We start from the raw sequence: 22,694 nt of genomic DNA, 5'->3' as shown, positions 1-22,694 counted from the left end.
ACCTTTTCCACCTTCCTGCTAACAGCAGCTGCAATTGTACTTGGCTGCTTGAGCAAAAACCTTCTCCAAAAATGTGAGCTGCTCAGAACAGACTGAAACTAACACAAAAATAGGGAGAGAGTTAATACCAGCACTGGAGTGGGAATACAGGGTTGAGAGAAAGGCTTCTAGCTGGAAAAGCACAGAGCAGCACACAGCTCAGGAGTCCCTGCCATGGTGCTTTGATCTGCCATGCCTTCAGACTCATTTTTCCTTGCTTGAGGAGTAGGAGGGATAAGGGGAAGGTGGGATGAGTGGCTCAAAGGTGCCAGGCACTACAGAAACTGCAGAAGGTAAAGATGTGACCACGTTTAAATTGAAGCCAGTGAAGGTGGAAGAGGACTGGGGCAGTGGATGGGCACAGGCAGTGCTGAGAAGTGACAGCCTGTGAGGCCACTTTGTATTTATTTGTCCCATTTCTCAGTTCCTTGGTGGCTGGGTTGGATGGGACATGGGCACCCTCCTGGTGCCTCCTTTCCCCTCTGCCTCTCTATGCCCCAGCCCATGCTCTCGGACAAGAGGCTCAAGCTCAGGGATAAGAGCCCCACATGTCACAGCTGGGGAGAGCAATGCTGGAATTCACTCAAGGCAAATGTGCCATCCAGAGAGAAGGGCTGGGTCAGGGCCCAGCTCCTTACAAATGATGGATGCAGTCAGGAGATGCCTGTCAGTGAGCCTGCACACACAGCCCCCAGCCTCACCCCCAGCTCAGGTCACACAGAGCCTTTGGGGACCTCTCCACTGTCCCTTAGGGCACCCCTGGGGAATTCCACCAGGAGCAGAGGGCAGTGCTCCAAGGGCAGGAGGGTTTCCTGCTGCTGGCAGTGGGGTGAGGATATCAGTGCTCTGCCCCTGCCCTCCCATCACAGGGATGGAGCCTCCTGTGGGAGCTCCTGCCCCTGGCACTGCAGCTCTTGTCTCTCTGGCTCCTTGCCTGCTCCTCCTGCAAACGGATGGCAGAGAACACCCACCCTGTTATCACACAAAGCCAGAGCAGAGATCAAGGAGAAACTCAGCAGCAGCAGCAGCAGCAGCCACTCTCTCTCTTCTCCAGCCAAACAGCTGAGCTGTTAACCAGCCTGAACAGCTCCTGAAGCAGCTCAGGGCAGCCACAATAAAGTTTAACCCTTCTCAGTTTCCCACGGTAGCATTAGCAATGACGACCGACCCCACCAAATGATTACAGGATTTATTCTAAGCTGCTGCTGGGAAACTTGCTGCTGCAAAAGGGACTTTTTTTTTTTTTAATCTTAGCTCTCTGAGCTTCAAATTGCAAATGGAAAATTAAACATACTTGTCTGAAAGGAAAATACATGGGACCCTGAGGATAAGGGAAATCTTGCCATTTCCTCTTGCTGTTAATTTATACCTCTGCCTCTCCCACACTGTGACCCCTCCTTCACTGCTTCCTCTGCCCACAGCAGTGCTGCAGGGAGCAAGGTGCCTTCTGACCTGCTCCAAACTCAGCAAGGCCAAACCTGCTGTTGAATTAAAGCACACTGAGTACAAGAATTGGTGCTGGAAATTGGGAAATGACTGCTGAATCAACTTGGTCAGATAGCAAAGGATTCCTGTAATGGTTTCCTCAGGGGTGAGTACTCAGCCTGGCAGCAAAGAGCTGAGATTTCCCAGGAAACTATTAAGCTCATATTCCAGTGCACACTGACAGATGGATAAATTTACTTTAGGGTATTCCCAATGTATTTCTGTCCAGCCACCAGTGGCACAGTTCTCCTGTGTCCCAGAAAATTCAGTTTCAGAAGTGCAGAACGCTGCTAGGACTGAGGAGAGAAGACAGAACATTCCTCTTTCTCAGTGTCAATGCCTGTAGTGAAAGTCAACTTAAAAAGGAGTTCAGAAAACACACCAAAAGCTTCTCCCCACACTGGCAGCATGTTCTGAGCAGGGAGTGACATTCCCCCTGCAGATAAAGGACCTGAACTGTTTTCTTCCAAGAAGAAAAGAAATATTCCTGCAGGAAAGATGGCCACTGCCACAAACCTACCCTTTAGCCTTGCATGTCTGGGAAGCAGCAGCAAGGACAGCACTGGAATTCAAAATTCCCTGCTTAGGAGAATAGAAGAGGAGGAGAAAAACCCTCATTTTCAACAGCCTGGCAACCTCTCCTCACCTCCCCATCATTGCCAGGCTTCAAAAACTGCCTGAAACAAAGCTAGAATTTTAGGGGGGGAAACTCCCAACACTTTGGTTACTTTCTTCTCCAAGGCAGGCTTATCGTATTAAAATTTGGACATGTCTGGTTTTCAACCAGTGTAAAAACAAAAAGCCCTCATAATTCTGGCAGGAGCTGAGCTGCTGGTGCAGAGCCAGCCTTGTAACACGATTTCCTCACCAGGCACAGATGTTTGCTCTGGGTCTGTGCAACACCTATCACACAAAGGTCCTTGTCCACAACTGGGTTCCTCACAGGGCAGCAGCACAATGCACAACAAAATGTGAGTGTTCCAGCTTGATGAAAGCCACTTTTCTGCAGAGACATTTCAGGAACAGGCTCTGCAGGGCACTGGAGCGATCCCAGGCCTTGGAAGGCAGCCTGAAAGGCTGGGAAGGAATACAGGGATCACCTACTCTACTACTCACTTTCTATTTTTAAAAATTTATAAAAATACTTGTGTGTACTTGTACAATCCTAGATCCTTTGCAGCACATTTATCTCAAACACACTATCAACTGTCTCTCTTCAAAATTAACTTTATTTTACACAAACAGACCTCTCTGATGCTTGGTCATTTGCCTGCAAGATTTCCCTTCTGGGATATTTCCCGTTAAATCACCAAAAAAATTTGATCCAATTATGTGAGCAAGGATAAAAACTTTCCCCATGCATTATACAAAGCATGCAGTCTCTCTTTTTTTATTATTAATATGACTCATTCGTTAATAGATATTCAAACACGTTGTGTGTTCCTTAATTTATCATGGGCTGGCAGCTCAAACAGCCTTTTCTGGTGTGAGGAGAACTGGAAATAGGCACTTCATCTATTTTATCTGTGTTTCCAGTCACCTCTCTCCCCTGCCCACTGATTGAATTGGCTGGGATTGTTTCTTTAGGGAAGGAGCCGTGCTCCAAGACAAACTGCTCGTGCAGAGGATGGCAGCTGGAGCAGTCTAGACTGGGGACCTTGGAAACACATGTGCCTTGCAGAGAGGGAGACAGGGAGGGAGGGAGAGGGAGCAGCCTGCCAGGCACCACCACTGCCTCCAGCCTGGGGCCACGGCCAAGCAGATGGAATTGAGGGTGTGAGCCCCCCCTGTCCTCTGGCTGGGATTTTGGGGTGTCCTTGAAAAGCACTCCCTGCTCCTCTTGCCTTAGCACTTCCACAGCCTCTCAGTGATCCCAGCCTGCACATTCAGCATCAGGGGTGGTTTTCTCGCTCTAAAAATAACCTTAGGCTTGTCAAGAGGCTTGGAGGGACAGAATTGCAGCTTTTTATAGGAGGAGAAAGGTCTGACTTGGGGTGTGCTGTGCTAGACCCCAGCCATGCCAGGGAAGGGGTTTAGTGCAGCTTTACCTGGCAGGTGTTGCTGGTGGGCAGGGGAGAGGCTACAGCAGCCCCCCAAAATCTCCCTGCCAAACCTGCTGCTGGTCTAGACAAGCAAATGACACCCCATCCACTGGAGGATTCAAACACCCATCACATCAGAGCCTTAGTTCAGGAGTTTGACATGCTCACAACAGATACTATTTTCCAGTATGAATCTTTCTTTGGAGGGGGGTTTTAGGCTACTTCCAGCCACGTGCTGGGGTCATGCTGCAGGGCCTGGAGCTCTGGAGCAAGGCTGGCTGAGATGCTTTGGGCAGTGGGGATGATCCAGAGGGAGTTTTGCCAGCTGCTGAGTCAGTGCTGCGTTACAAACTTCGCACGATATCTGGGTGTTCCTTTTGTTATTTCTCCCCTCCAAAAAAACCATAGAGCTGAGATCCCAAATGCTTGTGGTTATTAATGGTTCCCAAGAAGTTTTTCTTTTTTAAGAACATATTGCCCTCCCTCCTCTAGCTGCTCAGCAAACCCAATGCTCCTGAAGAATTAATGCTCTGCCTGAGTTCCATGTGGGATGCAGCATCTCCGTTTCCTTTTGCACAGCATCCACATGGTCCTTCAAGACAGATTAATACATGGAGGGTGCTGAATTTTATTCCTAAATAAATCCTTTCAGTCCTTTGCTCACACTCCTCTAACCATCAAACCCTTCCTCTATTGTTGGATGGAGCCTTTCTGCACAGCTAAGAATATTTCATTGGTTATTTTAGAAGAATTCACAAAGCCTCAAGTGCAGACACCACACAGCCTGAGTCATCACTGCCTCACACCATGGCTGCCATTGGGATGATCAGGATGAACAACAGTCCTTTTTCTCTAGGTGGAAGGGTTCTGTGGCTGCCACTCTGCCCAGAAATCACAGCCAAGGTGGCCCCAATCCTTGCTGAACAGGCAGAAGGCAATTCCCCCCCACCACACCTCCTCCTCAGGCTGACAATCTTCTTGATATCAGGCAATCTTCTTCTCATATCAGGCAGCAACTGGGAAAACCAATTAATCACCTTCTCCTTCCCTCGGTGTGCCAGACAGCAGATGACATTCCCAGCCCTGGCCAGGCTGGGATATCACTGACCTCATCAGCAGCGGCAGCACGAGGATGGCGCCAGGTAATTACTCAGGCACAGAACATTTATCAGCACTTTGCCCTCAAACATGCTCATCTGGCCATGGACGTGCTGCATTAATTTCTCAACATGTCATCCCCATTCTGATATTTTTTCCTCTTTCCCTTCCCACGTCAGAGACATCCAAGGAAGCGTGGTACCGAGATCTCCGAGTGACTCACAGGAGATGCTGAGCACTGTGTGGCAGCCAGCTCCAGCCAAGCCATAACCTTTCCCTCCCCAAGCCCTGATTTTGTTTCCAGCAGTCAAAGAGAATAAGGCCAGACAGAGCCTCAGAAAGTTCTCCTTTCCCTCGGTTCAGGACTCCAGTTGTTCTCAGACAGGATGGAAAAATCCTGCCATCTCTTCCCTCAGCCCTCCACAGCCTGAATCCATTTCTTTGCTATGATTCACGAGCCTGAGAGAGATTTTCCACTCCAGTTCAATAATAAGCTCTTTACATTGCAGGGGCTTAGAGCTTGGTCACCCTCATGACACTTGAAGAGCAAGAAGGTGGCAGAGGTCAGGATTGTGGTGGGCTTGGAGCAGGCATCCAGATTCACCCCTTAAAGCTAAGAGGTGTTTTAAGGGAAATGCACAACTGCTGTATTTCTTCTCTTGGAAATATGCCTGAAATGACTCTCCAGAAAACACAGAAGCCTGCCCAAAGATCAAATTGCTGGAGCTTGTTCTGTCTACTCAGGGATTTAGCAAAACTTCTCCAAGCAGCAAGACTCCATCAGGGATGGGTGCCTGTAGCCCACGCTCAACCCCTGCCCAGAATCACCTTCACCTCTCCCAGGGGCAGCAACCTGGGAACAAAACACCACCCTGGGTGACTCCATACCCAAAGAACAGGGAGAGAAATCACCACCCAGCTTTGAGATGGGACAGGAGGAAACACAAACTGCTCATCTACCACTGAGGACCTGGGGAGACCCAACCATTCCACTTTGGGTGTTACTTGCACCAAGGAGCAGCTCTGCAGAGACAAGTGCTGGTCATTCCTTACACCAGCCTCAATATTTCCATTGTAAACTCTTCTTTCACTATTTTAAGAAGTCAGCTATAAAAATTCCCTCTAGGCTGGATCTTGGCAACAAAAGGCTCTGTCTGGGAGAAACTTATTTTACATGTACAACCCCTCTCTCCTATTGACAGTTTGGGTTGGAACACCAAATCCCCCTAAAAGTTGGCCAGTTTAAAGATCATGTTTGCATTCTCAAGTTTGGAAAAAAAAAGAAGAACAGCCAGCAGATAATTAGTGGGGCCTGAGTGCTTTTAGCATTACAAAACGTGTGTATGCTTTTATAATGGCCAATATATACAACCTGAAAGGAGTTATTTTTTATGTGGAATGCAGTAGTTAAATTTATAAAGGAAACTTTTTGCATGTTTTAAGTGCAGGCTATGAGAAATAAAAACCAGAACAAAACACCCAAGAAAAACTTATACCATAAAAACAAATGAGACTTTGTTTGAAAAAATAAATCCTGAAGCCATCTCTGCATTTCCATTTGCTGGAACAGGGCACAAATCTTCTCTAGATTTGTGAATATCAGATACAAAACAAATTAATAACAAGTGCCAAGAAATAGTTAACTTGAGGCATGTTTTTAAAGCATCTGGGTTTTCTATGGAAGATGACCAGAGATAAAGCAAGGGCGTGGAAGATAGCGCCAACCTGGTCATTAAAATTTTAGCCAACAATTTAAAGGAAAAGAAGGTGGGATTTCTCTTTCCCCCCTCCCCTTTCTTTTAAAAATCTGACATAAAGCAGCAACTTTAACCACAAATGTTTCACGGCATGCACCATCACTGAACACTCAGGTTCAAACTGAGATTTATGCTGAAATTGTGATGATCAGGAATGCAGCAGGGCTTGGCTGCCACACTTGGATGAGCTTCACAGAAACCCGTGGAGCTTGTGGTCTGCCAGCCCTTGAGCCGAGCTGTGACTGGGAACAGCCACCACGAAGAGCCTGAACCTACCTGAGGTCCTCTCTCTCCTTTCGCTCCTGGAAATCCCAGTAAAAATGGAAATGGAGTGGGTCCCAAGGGGTCAAAGATTTGATAGCCATCTGTGGCAGCTGGGGTTGTGAGGTTGAAGGCCCTGGCTCTGGAGCTGGGCCGGGCAGAGCCCAGGGGTGGCTTGGTGTACGCCAGAGGGATGATGCTGGGATCCACTCTCCTGGTGGGGGATGGCTTCTTTGGGAAGGGCCCACGGCTCGGGTTCTGCGGGGTTTGCTTCAGGGTAACCAGGTGGACACTGCTCGTTGTGTTATCAGTCACCCTCCTCAGTGGCTTTGCAGTACTGAGCGCTCCAGGGGGCTCAGTGGTTGGTTTTTGGTTGTTCTTCTTTTTGGTCTCTTGCTCAGACTCCTTCCTGCTGGCCGTGACCAGGCTCTGGCTCGTTGGTGGGGCCCTTTTAGCAGTGGGAGGGGGAGTTTTATCCCTGCGTGTGCTGGGAGTGGGCTGAGACACCCTGAGGGTTGTCCCCACGCCCCGAGGGGACTGGGTGGGTACCTGTGGTTTGGTACTTGACACAACAGGTGGGGCCACTGTGACCTTGGTGGCTTTGGTAGTCAGTCTTGGCCGCGATGGTGGGGTTGACAGCAACGTGGGGGTTGTTGTACCTGAACCCCGCGTCTTGAGGGGCGCAGTGACCCTGCCAAACTCCAAGCTTGGGGCAGCAGTGGTCAGGTTTTTCAGACCCTGCAGTGAGGGCTCTGTATGCTGTGGGGTACTGGGGGAGGCACTGGGATCCCTGGGCAGGAGGGGGATGAGAGGGGGCAGGTTTGGCCGGTAGGTATCTGCTTGCCTGCACTGTTTTTTCAGGTATTTACAGTAATGATGAGCTGCCTTGGCGGAAGGATAAATATCAAACTGGCAGATGGCTCCTTCAAACTGCACGGAGTGCTGGCTTATCTTCCCAAAGAGGAAAGATCCTTGTGGATCCAACGCCTCGTCCTTTTTAAAATGCAAATCCGCATGTACTCTGCGCTTCCCACAAGAAGTAAATAAAGTGACAGTCTGGCCACGAATGTTGATGGCCATGTTGTGCCACCGGCCATCGTGGACATTGTAATCAAAATATACAGAGCGCTTGTGGCCCACGTACACGATGATCTTCCCAGGCACAAACTGGACCCCCAGCTGCAGTTTTTTCTTTTTGCTCCTGACAGCAAAGAGGAAGGCGTTGTTGATGCGGTGGGAGCAGAGGCTCAGCACCAGGAGCAGGTCAGAGCTGGAGCCTGCGGGGAGCAGGGCGCTGAGTGGGGCTTCCACACGGGCTCGCTGCGTGAAGATGACCCCTGATTTGAAAGGAATGACTCCTTGAGGAGCTGCACGTGAGGAGGACCATCCACTCGATGGCCTTTTCCCTGACAGGCCCAGTCTTTGAAGAACATCCACATCTGAAAGGGAAGCACAAAGGTTATGTGAGGTGCTGGGAGGCCCAAGGGCTGGATGGGTGTGCAGGGAGGTCAAACTAATCCATGAACAAAGGCAACAGGCTACAGGAAATCCCAACTTTCATATCTAATCCCACCCTCTCACATGTATATTCCCATAACCAGCATGGAGAGCTCACAGCTCTTCTCACATGGTGTGAGGAGCAAGTTCATGCTCAACGTGATTACCAGCAATTGCCAAAATGCATCAGCTCCATGGTGCATCTGGTGAGTTCCCCTGTCCCACCAGGGACCAGCTCAGATGTTCTGGAGGGAGCTGACCTCACTACAAGGAAATTTCCCACTGAGCACCCCTAGTCCTCTTCCTGGGATTTAATTCTGAGTACTGACCGCATAGCTGGAAAGGAATTCGAACAACAGATTGAGCTGGGATTGCAAAATTTTGTATCCCCAGAGGGCAAGTAACAAAACTTCCAGAGGAAGCAAAAGCCTTGTATCTGTCTCTCTCCAAGCTAGCAAGCAGCAGCTTTTGATCTTTGGAGAGTTTAGGGAAGTGCAGGTGCCTCCCAGCATGAAAAACATTACACCTAGATTTCAGTGAACTGCTCAAGGTCCTCAACAGCAGTACTTTTTTTTTTCCCAGCAGATCATCTTACAGCAATGAATTTTTTTAATAGGTTGGAACCAGACCTGGTTTGTGAAGAGCTCAGAAATTGGTTATGGCTGCCACTGAGTAGTGGAGGTGAGATTTGCCTCCTGTATAATGTCACCTAGGAGCCAGGTGCCTTGCTCGAGCCAGGAGGAGAGGGGCTGATGAACAGAGGACCTTTCTTCCCCAACTCCAGGAGGAATTTGCAATGGACAGACAAGCAGAACCCCCTGCCTTCTGCCCCCGAGGTCTATCAGGAGTCATTCACAGCTCAGATTAGCAGGCACCAGCAACACAAACTGGGGCCAGCTGGCAGCAGCCTCAGCTGAATTATTTAGGAGAAGATGTCGAGGTCTACGTGAGCAAAGCTGCAAAGGCAAATGTGCCCAGACCTGAAAAAGGTCCTTGTTGAGCAGCTAAAGGAGCTCAGCCTAGAGGAAAAGGAGGCTCAGGGGAGAGCTTCTCACTCTCTACAACTCCCTGACAGGAGGTTGTTCTGCTCCCAGGTGACAAGCAACAGGATGAGAGGAAGAGCCCCTCAGGTTGTGCTGGGGGTGGGGGGTGTTAGAATGAAGAGTAGGAAAGGCTTCTTTACCAAAAGATTTGTGAAGCATTGGAATGAGCTGCCCAGTGAAGTGGTGGAGTCACCATCCATGTGAGTGTTCAAAAAACATCAGATGTGGCCCTTGGGGACATCTAATGGTTTAGTGGTGGACATGGCAGCCCTGGGTTAACAGCTGGGTTTGATGATTGTAAGGGTTTTCCAGGCCAAATGGCCCTGTTAAGGTGTTCATGGTTCCTGTGACACCAGCACTGGTGACAGTGAGCTAGGATAACTGCACCTCCTCCCCTCTTCCTGCCCAAATGCCATCCCCACCACTCCTGGACCAGCCAACTCTCCCACCTCAGTGCCCTTTGGGGAAGCCAGTCAGGGCTGTACAACACAAATGCCAATGTTGCAAGGCAAGAATTTAACACTCAGAAAGGTGGTGGTGCCAATCATGGCTGACACAATGGAATTGCGACTTTTCTAGATTAAAAGTAAATCAACAGTCCTCCAAAGGAAAAAAAACCAAAAAACACCTAGCTCTTTTTCTAAAGGGGCCTTGGTATTCAGCTGCTTTCCCCCTTAACTATTAAATATTCTGCACAGAACACAATATTTGGAGAACTGGCACATAAAGATCCCCTTGGTGCTGGCCAGAAGGGTTGTAGACTCAAGCAGTCTGAGACCTGTAATGCTGCTGGCCAAGAAGGGAGGAGAATGATGAGAAAACCTCTGTTCCTTGACTTTGGCAAAAACCTCGGCCATTTTTGTATATTAAGAACGAGTCAATCAGTATTTACTTTGCCTGAGTTTAGCTTTATTCCCACCTTCCTTTTATAAAGCAGCTTGACTCGTTTTCTAGCAGACACTACCCTGGAGAAGGTGTGTCAGATGTAGAAAAGGATGGAAATGTTCCCACTCTGTGCAGAGGGGTAATTTACTGCACAGCATGTCCAAGTGTTAATGACAGCATCTCTCCCATTCTCTGAAATCCTTGGTGCCCCACTGGTTTTATTCCATATTGTCCAACAGGGCTGTCTCTCAGCAGCCTTCCCCTCTCTGCTCTGAGCAGTGTCTTCATTCTGGATAATCTCCAGGGCTCATGAAACACCAAAGGCCAAAGCCTGGCTTTAGTGAAGTGAAGTGGGACCTTTGCCACAGACTTCAAAGGCATCAGGATTTATCCCTAAGAAAATAAATTTACCACTTAAGCAAGCAGCTCTTCTCCAGCTTCCAATTTCTACGTGTATTTTTAGGTTCTCCCTCAGAGGCAGACAGGGCTGTCTCTGCTAGAGATGCTGCATGCTCTAGGAGTTATTTATTTGGTAGCTGCTCTGCAAAGACCTGAGGATGTTTCCATGCTCAGAGGATGCTGCTGCTGCTGCTGTTTGCAATCCCAATGCCTCGTTAGCAACAGCATCCAGGAGTGCTGAAGGGAAAAAAGCACAACCCAAACACTGCTCTCCCTCAAAAGCCGCTAAGGTGGAGCCAAACTCTGGTGCCCACGCAGAATCCCAATAAAGCATCCTCCTGCAGGACACACATGTGAACTTTCCAGCACCAGGTCCAGGCACAGAGCTCAGGGCTCCTCCTGTGCACCCAGCCCATCTCCTCTCCTCTCCTCTCCTCATCCTGCTGTTGTCCTGGGCTGTTGGGTCACATCTCCTGGGATACGGGATGTCATCAACCAATGTGAAATGCAAGGTAATTCTGACTTCCTGAAGCAGCTCCAAGTTTAGCAGAGGATTTTTTCCCCTTCAAACTTTTTCCTCTGTGGATTTTTCCATCAAAACACATTATTTAAAAAGAACATTCACTTAGAGCTGCCTGATCCCAGGTGCCTCCAAGCTAATTGCAACATTACTGTAGCAACATTTGAGCAACTGGGAAAAACTCTTCTATCAGACTCTGTGCATGAAGTGAGACACACAGAGATTCCTGAACAACCACATGATCACCTCTGAAAAAGGGGAAAAAAATTATTGTTCTCCTTCCCCTGTCTTTCTTTCCCTCCCCCTTTCACCACACAAAAAGCTGTACAAGAAAAAGAAGCCAAAAGGCAGGAGAGGAATAACTTGCAGCTTCCCAGATTCCAACAGCCAAGATGTGATGCCCACAGCTAAAACTGGGTTGAATAAGTGCAGCAGTTCCAAAAGTTACTGCCCAGACCTTTAGTCAGCACACAACAAATGAACTCACCTCACAATCTTTTGGATTTGTAACACTTATGGAAAGATCATCCTCTGTGCTCCCTGATTTTCCAGCATACAGGAAGACTCCTAATCCTTAGAGTAACAGCCAGAGTGTTTTCAAAATCCCACAGCATTGGCTGAATTTCACCCTCACATTGCCCTGTGAACAAGTTCTTACTGCTGCTGAGTCTCATGTTTGAAAATCCTGGGTGATAACACAGCCCCAGGTCACCCATGTTTTCTTGCAGCCTTTACTTCCCTGGAAGGTTTTGTTTTCTGGCACCCAGAAGGAAATTCTCTCTCTCACTGTGTGGAAACCAGGCAAGTTTTTCAAAATTCTTTTATCACAGAGAAAGTATCTCAGAGGGGAGCTATCAACTACACCAAGGTAAGCACAATGAGAGTGAAATGAAAGAGTTTGCTTTAGGTTGATGGTAACAAAAGACACAGCCCCATCCCATAATTATCTTAGGAGTAAAATGATGGATAGAGGTGAATCTAAGCAGCATATTATAATCTACTTGAAAAGCAAGATGCCAAGACACAGTATTTGTTCTGCCTCTTTATGAGCTGACATAAAACTTGCTCTGAAAACTGCTTGACTAAGTAATTCAGCCAGATGTTCACCTCCTTTGCATGGAGGCAGAATTTGGAAAATATTACATTTTTCAAAATTGCTGATGGCAGGGATCTATTCCCTCCCTCCTGTAAAAAGTGGTCCATGGGCTGGCTGACAGCTGAGTGCTGACCAAATTTTTATTTTTCCTTCATGTTTTAGAGACTGAGAGGAGAGCCCTGGAGCCTGCTAGTCCACTTAGTGTTGTCTGCTGACAGCAGGGGAAGCTGTTCTCTTCCAGCAAATACCCATGTAAAGCATCCATGTGGGAAAGGTGTTGCTATTTTGAGAGGAGAAGGCTCCTTTTCAAACAGATATTGCAGAGATGCTTAGCACCCACTATCAACTGGTAAAGATTAATTTTTTTTTTGTGTGTTTTTGTTGCCTTTCAAGTTTTAATCTCTTTTGTAGGGTCATTGGTTATTGTACCTCAGCCTAGTCCTGCTCCTGGCAGCACCAGGGAGGTGATGCCTGGAGAAGGGGTGTGAGGACAGGCTGAAGGTGTCACTCCCCTATAGAATATTCCCTTACAGCACAGAGACTGAACCAGGTGTAGCCATTTTATTGTCAATCAACCCTGCAGGATTTTCTGCCCTTAAATTTGCTCTTATCTTTAGAACTCACATTATTTCAGTATGTGACATCCCCTGTGCTGGCAGAGGTGCCTGGGGTGCACCAAAGTCACAGGAAAAATCTGCCAGAGACATTTAATTTCATAAAGTCCCAGTCTCAAGGGGCAGTTTCTAAGAGCAGCTAAGTCCTGGCAAGTGCAGGTGGATGCCAGTGATATTTTAGACACAAAGTGCTTCACTCCCACCAGTTCCACCAGACAGACAGGCTCTGAAAATCCTGTGGGACATGTAATCACCTGTACAAAACCTGGTCTTTTGCCAGCTCTTAACTGCACTATCTATATCATGTGTACTGAAACCATCAGCAATAAATGCATCTGGGCTCAGACATTGATTGTTCAGTTATAATACTACACTGGTACCAAAGCACTTGGCTTTTACTTTTGTTGAAAGAGGAGAGGAAAAATAAAAAAAGTGTAGTTTACCTTCAGAATTTCCCTGTGTGAATCCCAGGAACCAAGTAAAACACAATATTGTCCAGAGAAAGCAGAATCCCCTGAAAATGGAAGAGAAGAAAAAAATTAATGCATTTCTACAACAACAGTAACAAACCCAAAATTTCATTGTTAAAGGTCTTCTCCTTGATCCCAAGTCCAGCAAAGGCTGTGACAGTGCCAGCATGACTTCAGGAAGTAGATCCAGGCTGAGACCTTATTTTTCTGTTTCAAAGCCATCCAAATCCCACTGAACTTAATGGAAAGCTTTCCCAGGGGAATTAGGAGCCTTGAACAAGGAGCAGCCCTGTGTTTTGAGAGGCAGGGCCATCACTGCTGGGTCTTTGCTGCTGCTGCTGCTCTTTGGCACTCAGCCCACCCAGGACAGACCACCAGAAATGCAGGGGAATGGAGAAACCATTCCAAGCTGGGAGGCCCAAAAGCCCTGCCAGGAGTGCACATTCAGGGCTGTGGGGACATGGGGAGGAAATGGGCTGGCACTCAGTGCCCTGTCACCTCAGCAAACACCCCCTGGGGCCTCCTGCTTTACTGTGTGCTTAACAATGTCCTAAGCATGAAAAACCCTGCATGGGTCTGTTCCTCATTTTACACCCAGCTGCAAAGGTGGGGGCAGCTTCTCACCACTCAGCACCCTGTGCTGAGCCACTGAGAGCCTTCTCACAAGCCTGGCATGGCAGGAAAGTTTAGAAAATGGGAGATCCACAGACTTCCAACCCTGTGCTCCCACAGACCCTTCCATGCCTGAGAGGGAATTTGACAAACCTCTCTGTTAGCTCAGCTTTAAGCCTTCAAGTGCCATTGAAAACAGCAGCTCAGGGGAAAAAACTTTTACCAGAAAGGTAACTAAACCCCCCCTTTCCCCCATCAGCTTCCTTGATTTGTAGCCAGCTAAAGAACATGGGAAACTCCTTGGTTAGGCTCACTAAAAGCTGTCAGTGGAAAGTTTGAAGATTGAATTCCCTCATCTTCTAGAGAGGATATTTAACGGCTTCATCAGCAGAGGCTGCTGGAAGAACAGACAGAAATGTAAACTACAGAAAGTGCTCAGGCAGGAGGCAGCAGTGTGGGACATCCACAGGTTGGTTGTCACCTCAGCCCAGCCAGTGTGAGCACTGGACTGTGCAAAGCCAGGCCAAAGTGCTCCTCTCTCCACCCACATCTGATGCACAAGTCATGAATCAAACCACTCTTCTCCTGCCATCAAGCCTCAGCTTCAGCCCAAGAAATCATCCTGAGACAATGTATTACCCTGGCCAATCCTCACCCAGTGCAGCAGACCCTTCCCAGAGCTAAAACAAAGCCACAGTGATTTACATCAGTGGGGAAACCTGGCCTTGAATGTAAAAATCCATCCAGGAATCCAGCCACTAACTAATATTTTAAGGCTTAAAGAGATAAAATCCTGGACTGGTCCCACATAAACTGGGAAAGAAATGAGCTGAAGCAATCCATGCCCTCCTTTGCTGTTTCCATCACCCTGACACCAGGCTGCACATTTCAGGAGCTCTGGGAGTGCTTTAGTTTATGGAAGAACAGCCAGGAATAGCCCAATCCTGGTGTTCTTTTGCCATGTCCTACAACCAGCCATATCCTAGCCAGGAGACCCTCACCATGCTGCAGAGATCTCCAGCTGGGGAGCCCGGGCTCTTTTCTGACAGCTCCATCCCTTGGGATGCTGTTGGCATGGAGACACTGCTGAGCCCAAGGAGAGCTGCTGCCCCAGCACCTCTGGGGAGTGGAGGAGGGAAGCAGAACAGGATGATTCTTCATGGCCACCTCTGCCAGTATTTTTTTTTTTTTTTTGGCATGAGAGAGGCTAAAATCCACTTCACAAGACAACCTGAATGTCTGTGCTCATCCCCAGCAGAGTTTAAGATGCGGACACAATTCCATAGAGCAAAGATCTGACTGGGTGTCACCAGCTTGACTGCCTGAAGAGAGCACAGGAGGGCAGGGAAGGGGATCAGCAGCAGCAGCACTCCCAGGTGTTGAGAATCTGTGATCTGGTGAGGATCAATTTGTGCAGCCACTGCCACTCACAATGCTCTGAAGCCCACTTTTTGTTCTTATTGAGGGGTACCTTCACAAACCAAGCTCCCTGTTGATTGGCACAATGAGGAGAACAGGTCTTGGGGGAAAATCCAGCACGTAATTTCATTCCAGTGACACTCCTGGGCTGCAAAGGAGACGAGTGCACAGTGTGGGATCCAGCTGGCCCCAGCCCCGCTCCTGGACCCCTCACATGGCCAACACCGTCAGAGCTGAGAGCGGGGCCGGGTGCCAAAACACTGCAGAAAAACACTTTGGCAAAATTCACCAACTTAATGGAAAAAGCAAAAGCAGCTTCCAAATGGCAGCTGTGTGAGTGATGGGGCTGTTAATTATCCCAGGGTTTTTAATGCAGGCTCTTTTTCCGTTACAGCTCTGCAGCCACAGAGCTGCACAAGCAGCTCGAGTAGCAAGAGTAAAGAAGATTTTTCTCCTTATATAGAGCTATCAAACCCACCTTGCCTTTATCTCAGCTTCCTCTCATGAGCAGTCATTTCCACTCTATCAAGAGACACCACTAAAGGCGTTTATTTCTTTTATTCACAGGCACTGTGAGTACCACAATGAGGATCCCGGAGAAGAGAATGCTCAAGAGAGAATTTAGAGCACCTTCCAGTGCCTAAAGGGGCTCCAAGAGAGGTGGAGAGTGACTTAGGACAGAGGCATGGATGGACAGAACAAAGAGAAAGGCTTTAAACTGAAGAAGGGCAGATTTAGAATTGCCATTAGGAAGAAATACCCTGTGAGGGTGGTGAGACACAGGCTGGCCAGAGCAGCTGTGGCTGCCCCATCACTGGCAGTGTCCAAGGCCAGGCTGGACAGGGCTTGGAGCAGTCTGGGACAGTGGAAATGTCCCTGCCCATGGCAGGGGATGGAATGAGATGAATTTTCATGGTCCTTTCCAACCCAAAGCACTGCTGCAGCCCCTGGGTGTAGAGGTGCCCCAGAGCACACATGATGTAAGCTCACATGAGCCTTTAAAGTTTTCCAATGCAGACACCAACTCCCTTTATAGCAAACTGAAGTTACTGACTGACTACAGCTTAGTTTTACTTCCCTACTTTTGGCAAAGTCCTGTGGATCAGTCCACGGGAGCTGCCCAGTGCCAGGAGTCCAAGGAAAAGCACAACTGAGAGGGACAGAGAAGCACAAACCCCCTCATTCCCTTCTGACCACACAAGTGCTGGGATGGAGCCCTGCACTGAATTAAGGACAGCAGGAACACAACAGCCTTCAGGGTAAACTCGGTCACAAATTATCCTCGAGGAAGTGACAATTTGACAAAGCTGAGGCAACCTGTAAAATAATTGTGATCAGCTAATTCAGCACTGTTTCTGGAACTGGTTTGGAACAATTTCAGCTTTTTTTTAATGAAAGGTTTGCCCTGACTTAAAATAAGAAGTCCAAATGATTTTGACATCTTGTTTGTTTAGATGATGGATTGAAGATGAAGGAAATATTTCAAGGGCCCATGGCAGCATTTAATTTTTATTTTGTTTTCTCCCTCATTTACAGCGGGGAAATGGCTTTGAAATTGCAAACGTTACTGCAAGGTGGAAAAACAATTCCCCCACCACTTTTCTCCACTCAGGTGTATATTCTTCCTGTTCAAAAGACCACAAAGCCAGCTGGAGGCTGAAAATTGCTTTTCAAGAAAAGCAAACCTGCATTTCTAGCTGTAGATCAGACTGTATCTTAAAAAGGAGAAAATGCATGTGTGGCTTAAGATGCTTTGCACATGACTGGAGGTGATATTCTGTAAGTTTTGACAAACAGGAAGCAAATCACAACCTATAAACTGAGGCTCAGAGTTGTACTGTGCATCGATTCCATCCCAGCTTTTTGGGGTAGAAATCTTATTTTGTACCAGCAACCTCCTCTGTGCAGCTTCTGGGGCTTCTGGAAATGATGGTATTTCTCCACTCCCCCTCAATTTCTGGCAAGAGCAATGGAAACACACAACTATGTGGATGTCCCCATATTGACCCTGCTCAGTCCTTTGCTGGACCTCTCCTGCAGTATAAATGAGGTATTGACTTACACCTCCAGGCAAAGATTTTGTACACAGGCACTGCTGCAAACCCCAGCTTGATAAGAGCAAAGTTTCTGAAACATCTGAAATAGTATTACTTTTCAATCCCCATTCAGCAGCTACATTTTTAAGGAAAAGTATTGAGCAGGCAAAGAGATAGGGCCCCTAGAAATCCATTCTTCAGGTCATTTAAAAATACTAAAAAACCAGAGTGGTCTAGAAAATGTCAATATTAAGTAAGGAAAAATGAAATCCCTATCCCTGGAAGTGTTCAAGGCCAGGTTGGATAAGACTTAGACCAACCTGGTCTACAGGAAGGTGTCCCTGCCCATAGCAGGAGAGCTGGATCCATAAATCTTTGCTCATCTGGCACCTACAGCTCCTCTTAGGGCTTCTCCAGGAGGGCCATCCTGACCTGCAGGGCACAGAGGTGGGGATGAGGCACCACCATGGCCAGGGTGACCTCACCCCTTGTCCTCTCAGGGGTTTAGGTTGGCACCAGCAGACAGAGGACTGAAAGGTCCCAAATTGATGGTTCTTGTCCTGCTGAGTGGAGCTGGAGCCTGTGCACTCCCTGCACAGAGCTGTCCCAGAGCTGAGCTGCTCCTGGGGCCAAACCTGCTTCCCCACATGAGAGGCGCCAGACTGATAAGGCTCAAACACCCTGCAGGCAGCTCCCAGCAGCTCTCCACACTGGGGGATCCTTCCTGGGAACCCATCACTCACCTGCCCTTCCCTCCCCATCCCTGTCTGTCTGTCTGTCTGTCTGTGATATTGGCTTTGCTGCTGTGTGAAGTGACAGCACTCAGCGCTGGCCCTGGCCTTTGTGTTCTCCAGTAACTGGAGCCCTCCACAAACAGAAGTGCTAAGCCTGATCTAACTCCTTTTTTGTCCTTCCAACAAACACCTTTGCATTCCTTCATTTTGTGAATGGGGTTTGGCAGAGCCATATAGAATTCCCCATAGTTTCCTTTTGCTTCAGTAAAAGCGTCCACCATTTCTACTCATGTCCCCAACAAATTGGCAAAGGAAGGGAAGAGGGAAAGATAAACCCCACAAACCCTGTGTTTGTCCCTGAGCAGAGATTTCCAACAACAATCTCACCACAAACCTGGGCAACCTTCAGTCAGTAGCAGAATCTCCATGAACAGAGATATTAAGCAGGGCAGATTTTAACCCCTCAACCCATTGCAGAAAGGGGATGAAGCTGGAGCTTTATTTTAATAAAGCACACACTCAGAGAGACACATGGAAATGGCAGGAGGGTGGTCCTGGACTATGATGCTGTCTGTCCCTCATGGGACACATCTCCAGGTGCAATTGCCTCCTCTCTACCCCCAAGCAGCCAGCACATACATCATTTGCCACCCTATTGCTGGATTTGTCCAGCAGTGCCATGATCTGTCCCCAGACCACCTGGATCCATGTCTCCCTGCATCCCTTTCAGGCTGTCACCCATCAGAGGTCTCCAGGAGCATTGAGCCTCCTCCATGGCCAGCAAGGGGCACTGGGGCTGAAGGGCCAAAGTCACACAAGCACAATGGAACAGCACCTGGACATGTGCTCCATGTGCAGTGCAATGCAAACCCTCCCCTGAGTTTTGGAGGGGCCTGTGCTCACTGAAAATCACCCAGAGGGCCACTCTAAGCTTGAAGAGCCTGTACAACTTTGTGTTCTCGTGCTTTTACAAACTTTGGCAGCTCAAGTCTTCCAGCACACTCTGCCACTGCCACTCCTCTCCTGGGGAGCCAGCCCTGCCACTGTCACCTGCAGGTCTCCTATGGGGCCACCAGGAGCTGCCACCAGCCCTGCTCCAGAGGCAGCTGCAGGAGTGCTGGAACAAGAGAAACCCCCAGTGCCACACAGGGATCACTCCCATCACCAGCTGTCCCCAGGCAGCAAGGGTGGCCTGGTGACCCCAGGGACAAGCAAGCCACGGGCTCAGGGCACTGTCCCCAGGAGCGGTGACCTCAAGGGGACCCTGGAGCCGTGGGATGCACGGCGCTCTGCCAAGGGAATCAAACCCAGCACCGAAATTCCCTCCGGGAGAGGATGCGAAGGGCAGCAAGCGACCTCTGCTGAGGAGGGACCGGAGCAGCACACGGCGGGGACAGGCCAGGGAGCAGCCGGGACAAAGGCGCTGGTTCCGAGGCACCGGGACACAGCACAGGCACATTGCCTGGGGCACTGCACGGCTCAAACCCACGGCAGGGCTGTGCCAGCCGCGCACACCCTGGGGCACACCGGGAGCTGCTCTGGCCGCTCCCGGGTCCGAACGGCGCTCGCACGGCTCCGATCTGTGCCCGGGCAGGACCCGGCACCCGGGCAGCGTCTCGCTGTCCCCGTGGGGAGCGTGCTGCCCTGTCAGAGGCTGTGCTGGTGCCGAGTGTCGCTGCGGAGCGCAGCCCGTCCCCTCGCTGTGTGTGACACGCTGCTCCTGCTCGGTCAGAGGAACCTTTCTCTGCCTGCTCCCCCCTTGGGGCTGCTCCCTTTCTGACGCCAGCCACCCTTGCACGGTCCCAGGCGGTTCTCCCAGACCATGCCCAGCACGACAAAGGTGTAAATGCGAGATGCTGCAGTTACCAGACACGCCACAGCCACATCCACGCCAAAATAAATAAATAAATAAATAAATAAATAATTAAAAAAATTCCAAACAAAACCCCCGCACCGTAAGAACCCTAAAGCGCCGAGATTCAGCCCTTGCGAGTATATAAACACACAGAAAACCGGTCAAGGAGAGCAGCTGCAGCCCCCGGGAAGGGCTCCGGGCTCTCCGTGTGGCTCCACACACAGACTGAGCCTCCAAAGGGAGCTGCCCGCTCGCCCACCCCCGGCTCCGGAACGGGGCGGCAGCAGGGTGACCCCGGCCCTGGAGGGGGGCTGCCCCCAAACCCCCCGGCCCCGATCCCCCTCTTTCCCCCATCTCCCAGCCCAGCCGGGCACAGGGATCCTGTACACAACTTTTTCAAACTGCCAGGCAGAAGAATCCCAGCCTTTCCAAGGGAGTGTCGGTAAATCATCAGTACATCCGACAACGCAGCCAGCGGGATTAACCCTTTGCGGGATCCCAGGAAAATAACAACAACGGCAACAAAACCGCCACCAACAACGCGTTTAACAATGAAAACAGTAAAATCTGGCCCCGGCTGTGGCAGAAGGGGGACGGGCAGGGTGTGCGCCGGGATCTTTCCATGCACGGATGGAGAGGGAGCAGCGTTTTGTGTGTGCCGAGCACATGAAGAGCACCGTGCCTCAGCCCCCCGGGCTCTCTCGGCTCCCGCAGCAGCACGCAGGTCCCCGTGTCCCCAAAGGACAGGGTGGCAGCAGCATCCCCAGGATGCTCCCAGGAGGGGCTGGGACCCCCCCGTGCAGGCAGGGCTGCGAGGGGCAGCGGATCCGCTCCTGCATCTGCCTGGGGGCTGCAGCGGCCTCGCGGAGCAGCCCCCGGGGCTGGGAGCCGCTGTCCCTGTGCTGGGTTTGGGGGGGCCGGGGGGCTCCTCCTGCCCATCCCCGCACAGCGCAGCCCCATTTCCCCGTGTCCCGCTCCGCAGCGTGGCCTCCCTGCCCGCAGCCCCGTTCTCCCCTCCAGAGCGGGAGTTTTCACATCATCCCCTGGCACAGGAATGTCTTCCCCCAGCCCGTTCCCAAATCCCTGCGGCTCCCCGGCACCCCCAGCCCGCCCGGGATTCCCTTCCCAGCGCCGGGAGTAGCGGAGTTTGTACTCACCCTCTGCCTGCCGCTGTAGCTCTGAGTCTGGAGACCGGCTCTGATTCCGGCTCCATCACGTTTAGTGCATTGTCTCTTTCGGGCAATTTTTGCGGCAATCCATCAGAAATCGGGGGATAAGGCGGTTTGTGGGTACATCCTTCCCAGGAGCTCGGCTCTCTGCCTCGCTAAGGGGTTCGGCTGGGTCACAGACACCCCTGGCCCGGACGGCTCACTCCTTCCTCCTTCTCTTCTGGGTCCTTTTGCTTACACAGATCTTTTAATCCCATTTAACTCCCTCTCGGCAGACTGCAATTACCTTGGAAAAAGGAGAGAGAACACAAAGTACACTCTAGGAAGCCAGGCTGGCCCATGGTCGCTGGATTTCTTGCCTTTTTTTTTTCCTCTCCTTATAAATAGTGCAATTTCTGTGATCTCTGATTCCCAAAGTCCGTGATTTCAAGTGTTTTCTCTTAGCTGTTACATTTTTTGTTGTTGGTTGGTTGGTGGTTGTAATTATTATTTTTATTTGCAATGCAGATGTGCCTCCCACCCCCCAAGGATCTCTCCTCTGGACTTAGAGAGAAGAGGAAAAGGCAGATTTTGAGAAATGAAAATTATTTAAGGATGTCCTTACTGCCTCTCTCTGCTGCCCTCCTCTGTAATAGTGAAGCATTTACGAGAAATTATACAAAATAAATAAATAATTTGGGGAAAAAAAAAAAGCAGAAGAAGAAGAAGAAGAAAGAAAGAAAAAAAGAAACTCTTTTGGCCAGAGCTGCAGGGAAAGAATTGAAGACCCTGTCCAGGCTCCAGGGAGGGAAGCACAGGCCCTTCTGCTGATGGAAATTGCAGCCCCCTGCACTCACCTGTCCAGGAGCCCCAAACTGGCCTGGACCCACCTTATAAAGTACCTGCCATGGCTTTTCCCTCGGGATCAGCGCTTGGTGCAGGCAAGCACCAAGCTGGGAGCCTCTGGATGGGACTCAGGCTTGGAGGAGAAAAGTCCCCCATGGCCCTGTTGTCCTCCTTGAGCTGCTCTGCTTCCCCAGGGCATCCCCAGAGCCCCTCTCATCCCAGCCCCGAGGGAGGGAATCTGCATCCCTGAGGGCAGGAACGGGGCGCTGAATTTCCCTATGCGAGCTCCACCAGAACGAGCTGGATCCTAAATCCTCTTGGCCAGCTCTGGCAGGAGAGGGGACTTCCACATGTGGATAAAACCTTCATCCCTGCTTCCCCTCCTCATCCAAAGTCCCACCCTGGAGCCACCGGCAGGTCCCTGAGGCAGGTGAGGGCAGCGGTGCCACCTCCTGCCTGCACCCCTGGGTGTCCCTGCACCCCTGGGTGCCCCTGCAGCCCTGGGTGTCCCTGCACCCCTGGGTATCCCTGCACCCCTGGGTGCCCCTGCAGCCCTGGGTGCCCCTGCAGCCCTGGGCGTCCCTGCACCCCTGGGTATCCCTGCACCCCTGGGTGCCCCTGCAGCCCTGGGTGTCCCTGCAGCCCTGGGTGCCCCTGCAGCCCTAGGTGTCCCTGCACCCCTGGGTGCCCCTGCACCCCTGGGTGCCCCTGCAGCCCTGGGTGCCCCTGCCCTGCTCCCTCCCCTGCCAGCCCCTCTGCCTCGGGCACTTACTCTGCAGCGAGCTGAGAGGCTGAGCAGCATCTCCGTGCAACCCCATGGCCCTGGGCATTCATTGTC

The 22,694-nt window shown here is 50.3% G+C and overlaps 1 protein-coding gene across 3 annotated transcripts in view; it reads right to left on the bottom strand.

Moving 5' to 3' along the window:
* COL27A1 (collagen type XXVII alpha 1 chain) overlaps nucleotides 1–21,580 on the bottom strand; it is a 143,236-nt gene extending 121,656 nt beyond the window's left edge. For all 3 annotated transcript variants that reach the window (XM_036393982.1, XM_036393983.1, XM_036393984.1), the window contains exons 1-3: nucleotides 21,020–21,580; nucleotides 13,180–13,250; nucleotides 6,698–8,121 (exon numbers count right to left, since the gene is read on the bottom strand). In XM_036393982.1, coding sequence (XP_036249875.1) covers nucleotides 6,698–8,121; nucleotides 13,180–13,250; nucleotides 21,020–21,075 — 1,551 coding nt within the window. In that variant the 5' untranslated portion in view covers nucleotides 21,076–21,580. The remainder of the gene's footprint in view (nucleotides 1–6,697; nucleotides 8,122–13,179; nucleotides 13,251–21,019) is intronic.
* Nucleotides 21,581–22,694: the final 1,114 nt, after the last annotated feature.

This window comes from Molothrus ater, chromosome 20 (assembly GCF_012460135.2).
Source record: "Molothrus ater isolate BHLD 08-10-18 breed brown headed cowbird chromosome 20, BPBGC_Mater_1.1, whole genome shotgun sequence".
NCBI classification, from domain to species: Eukaryota; Metazoa; Chordata; class Aves; order Passeriformes; family Icteridae; genus Molothrus; species Molothrus ater.
Note: the sequence above shows the minus strand (reverse complement) of the source record. Positions and strands in the feature narration are given on the sequence as shown.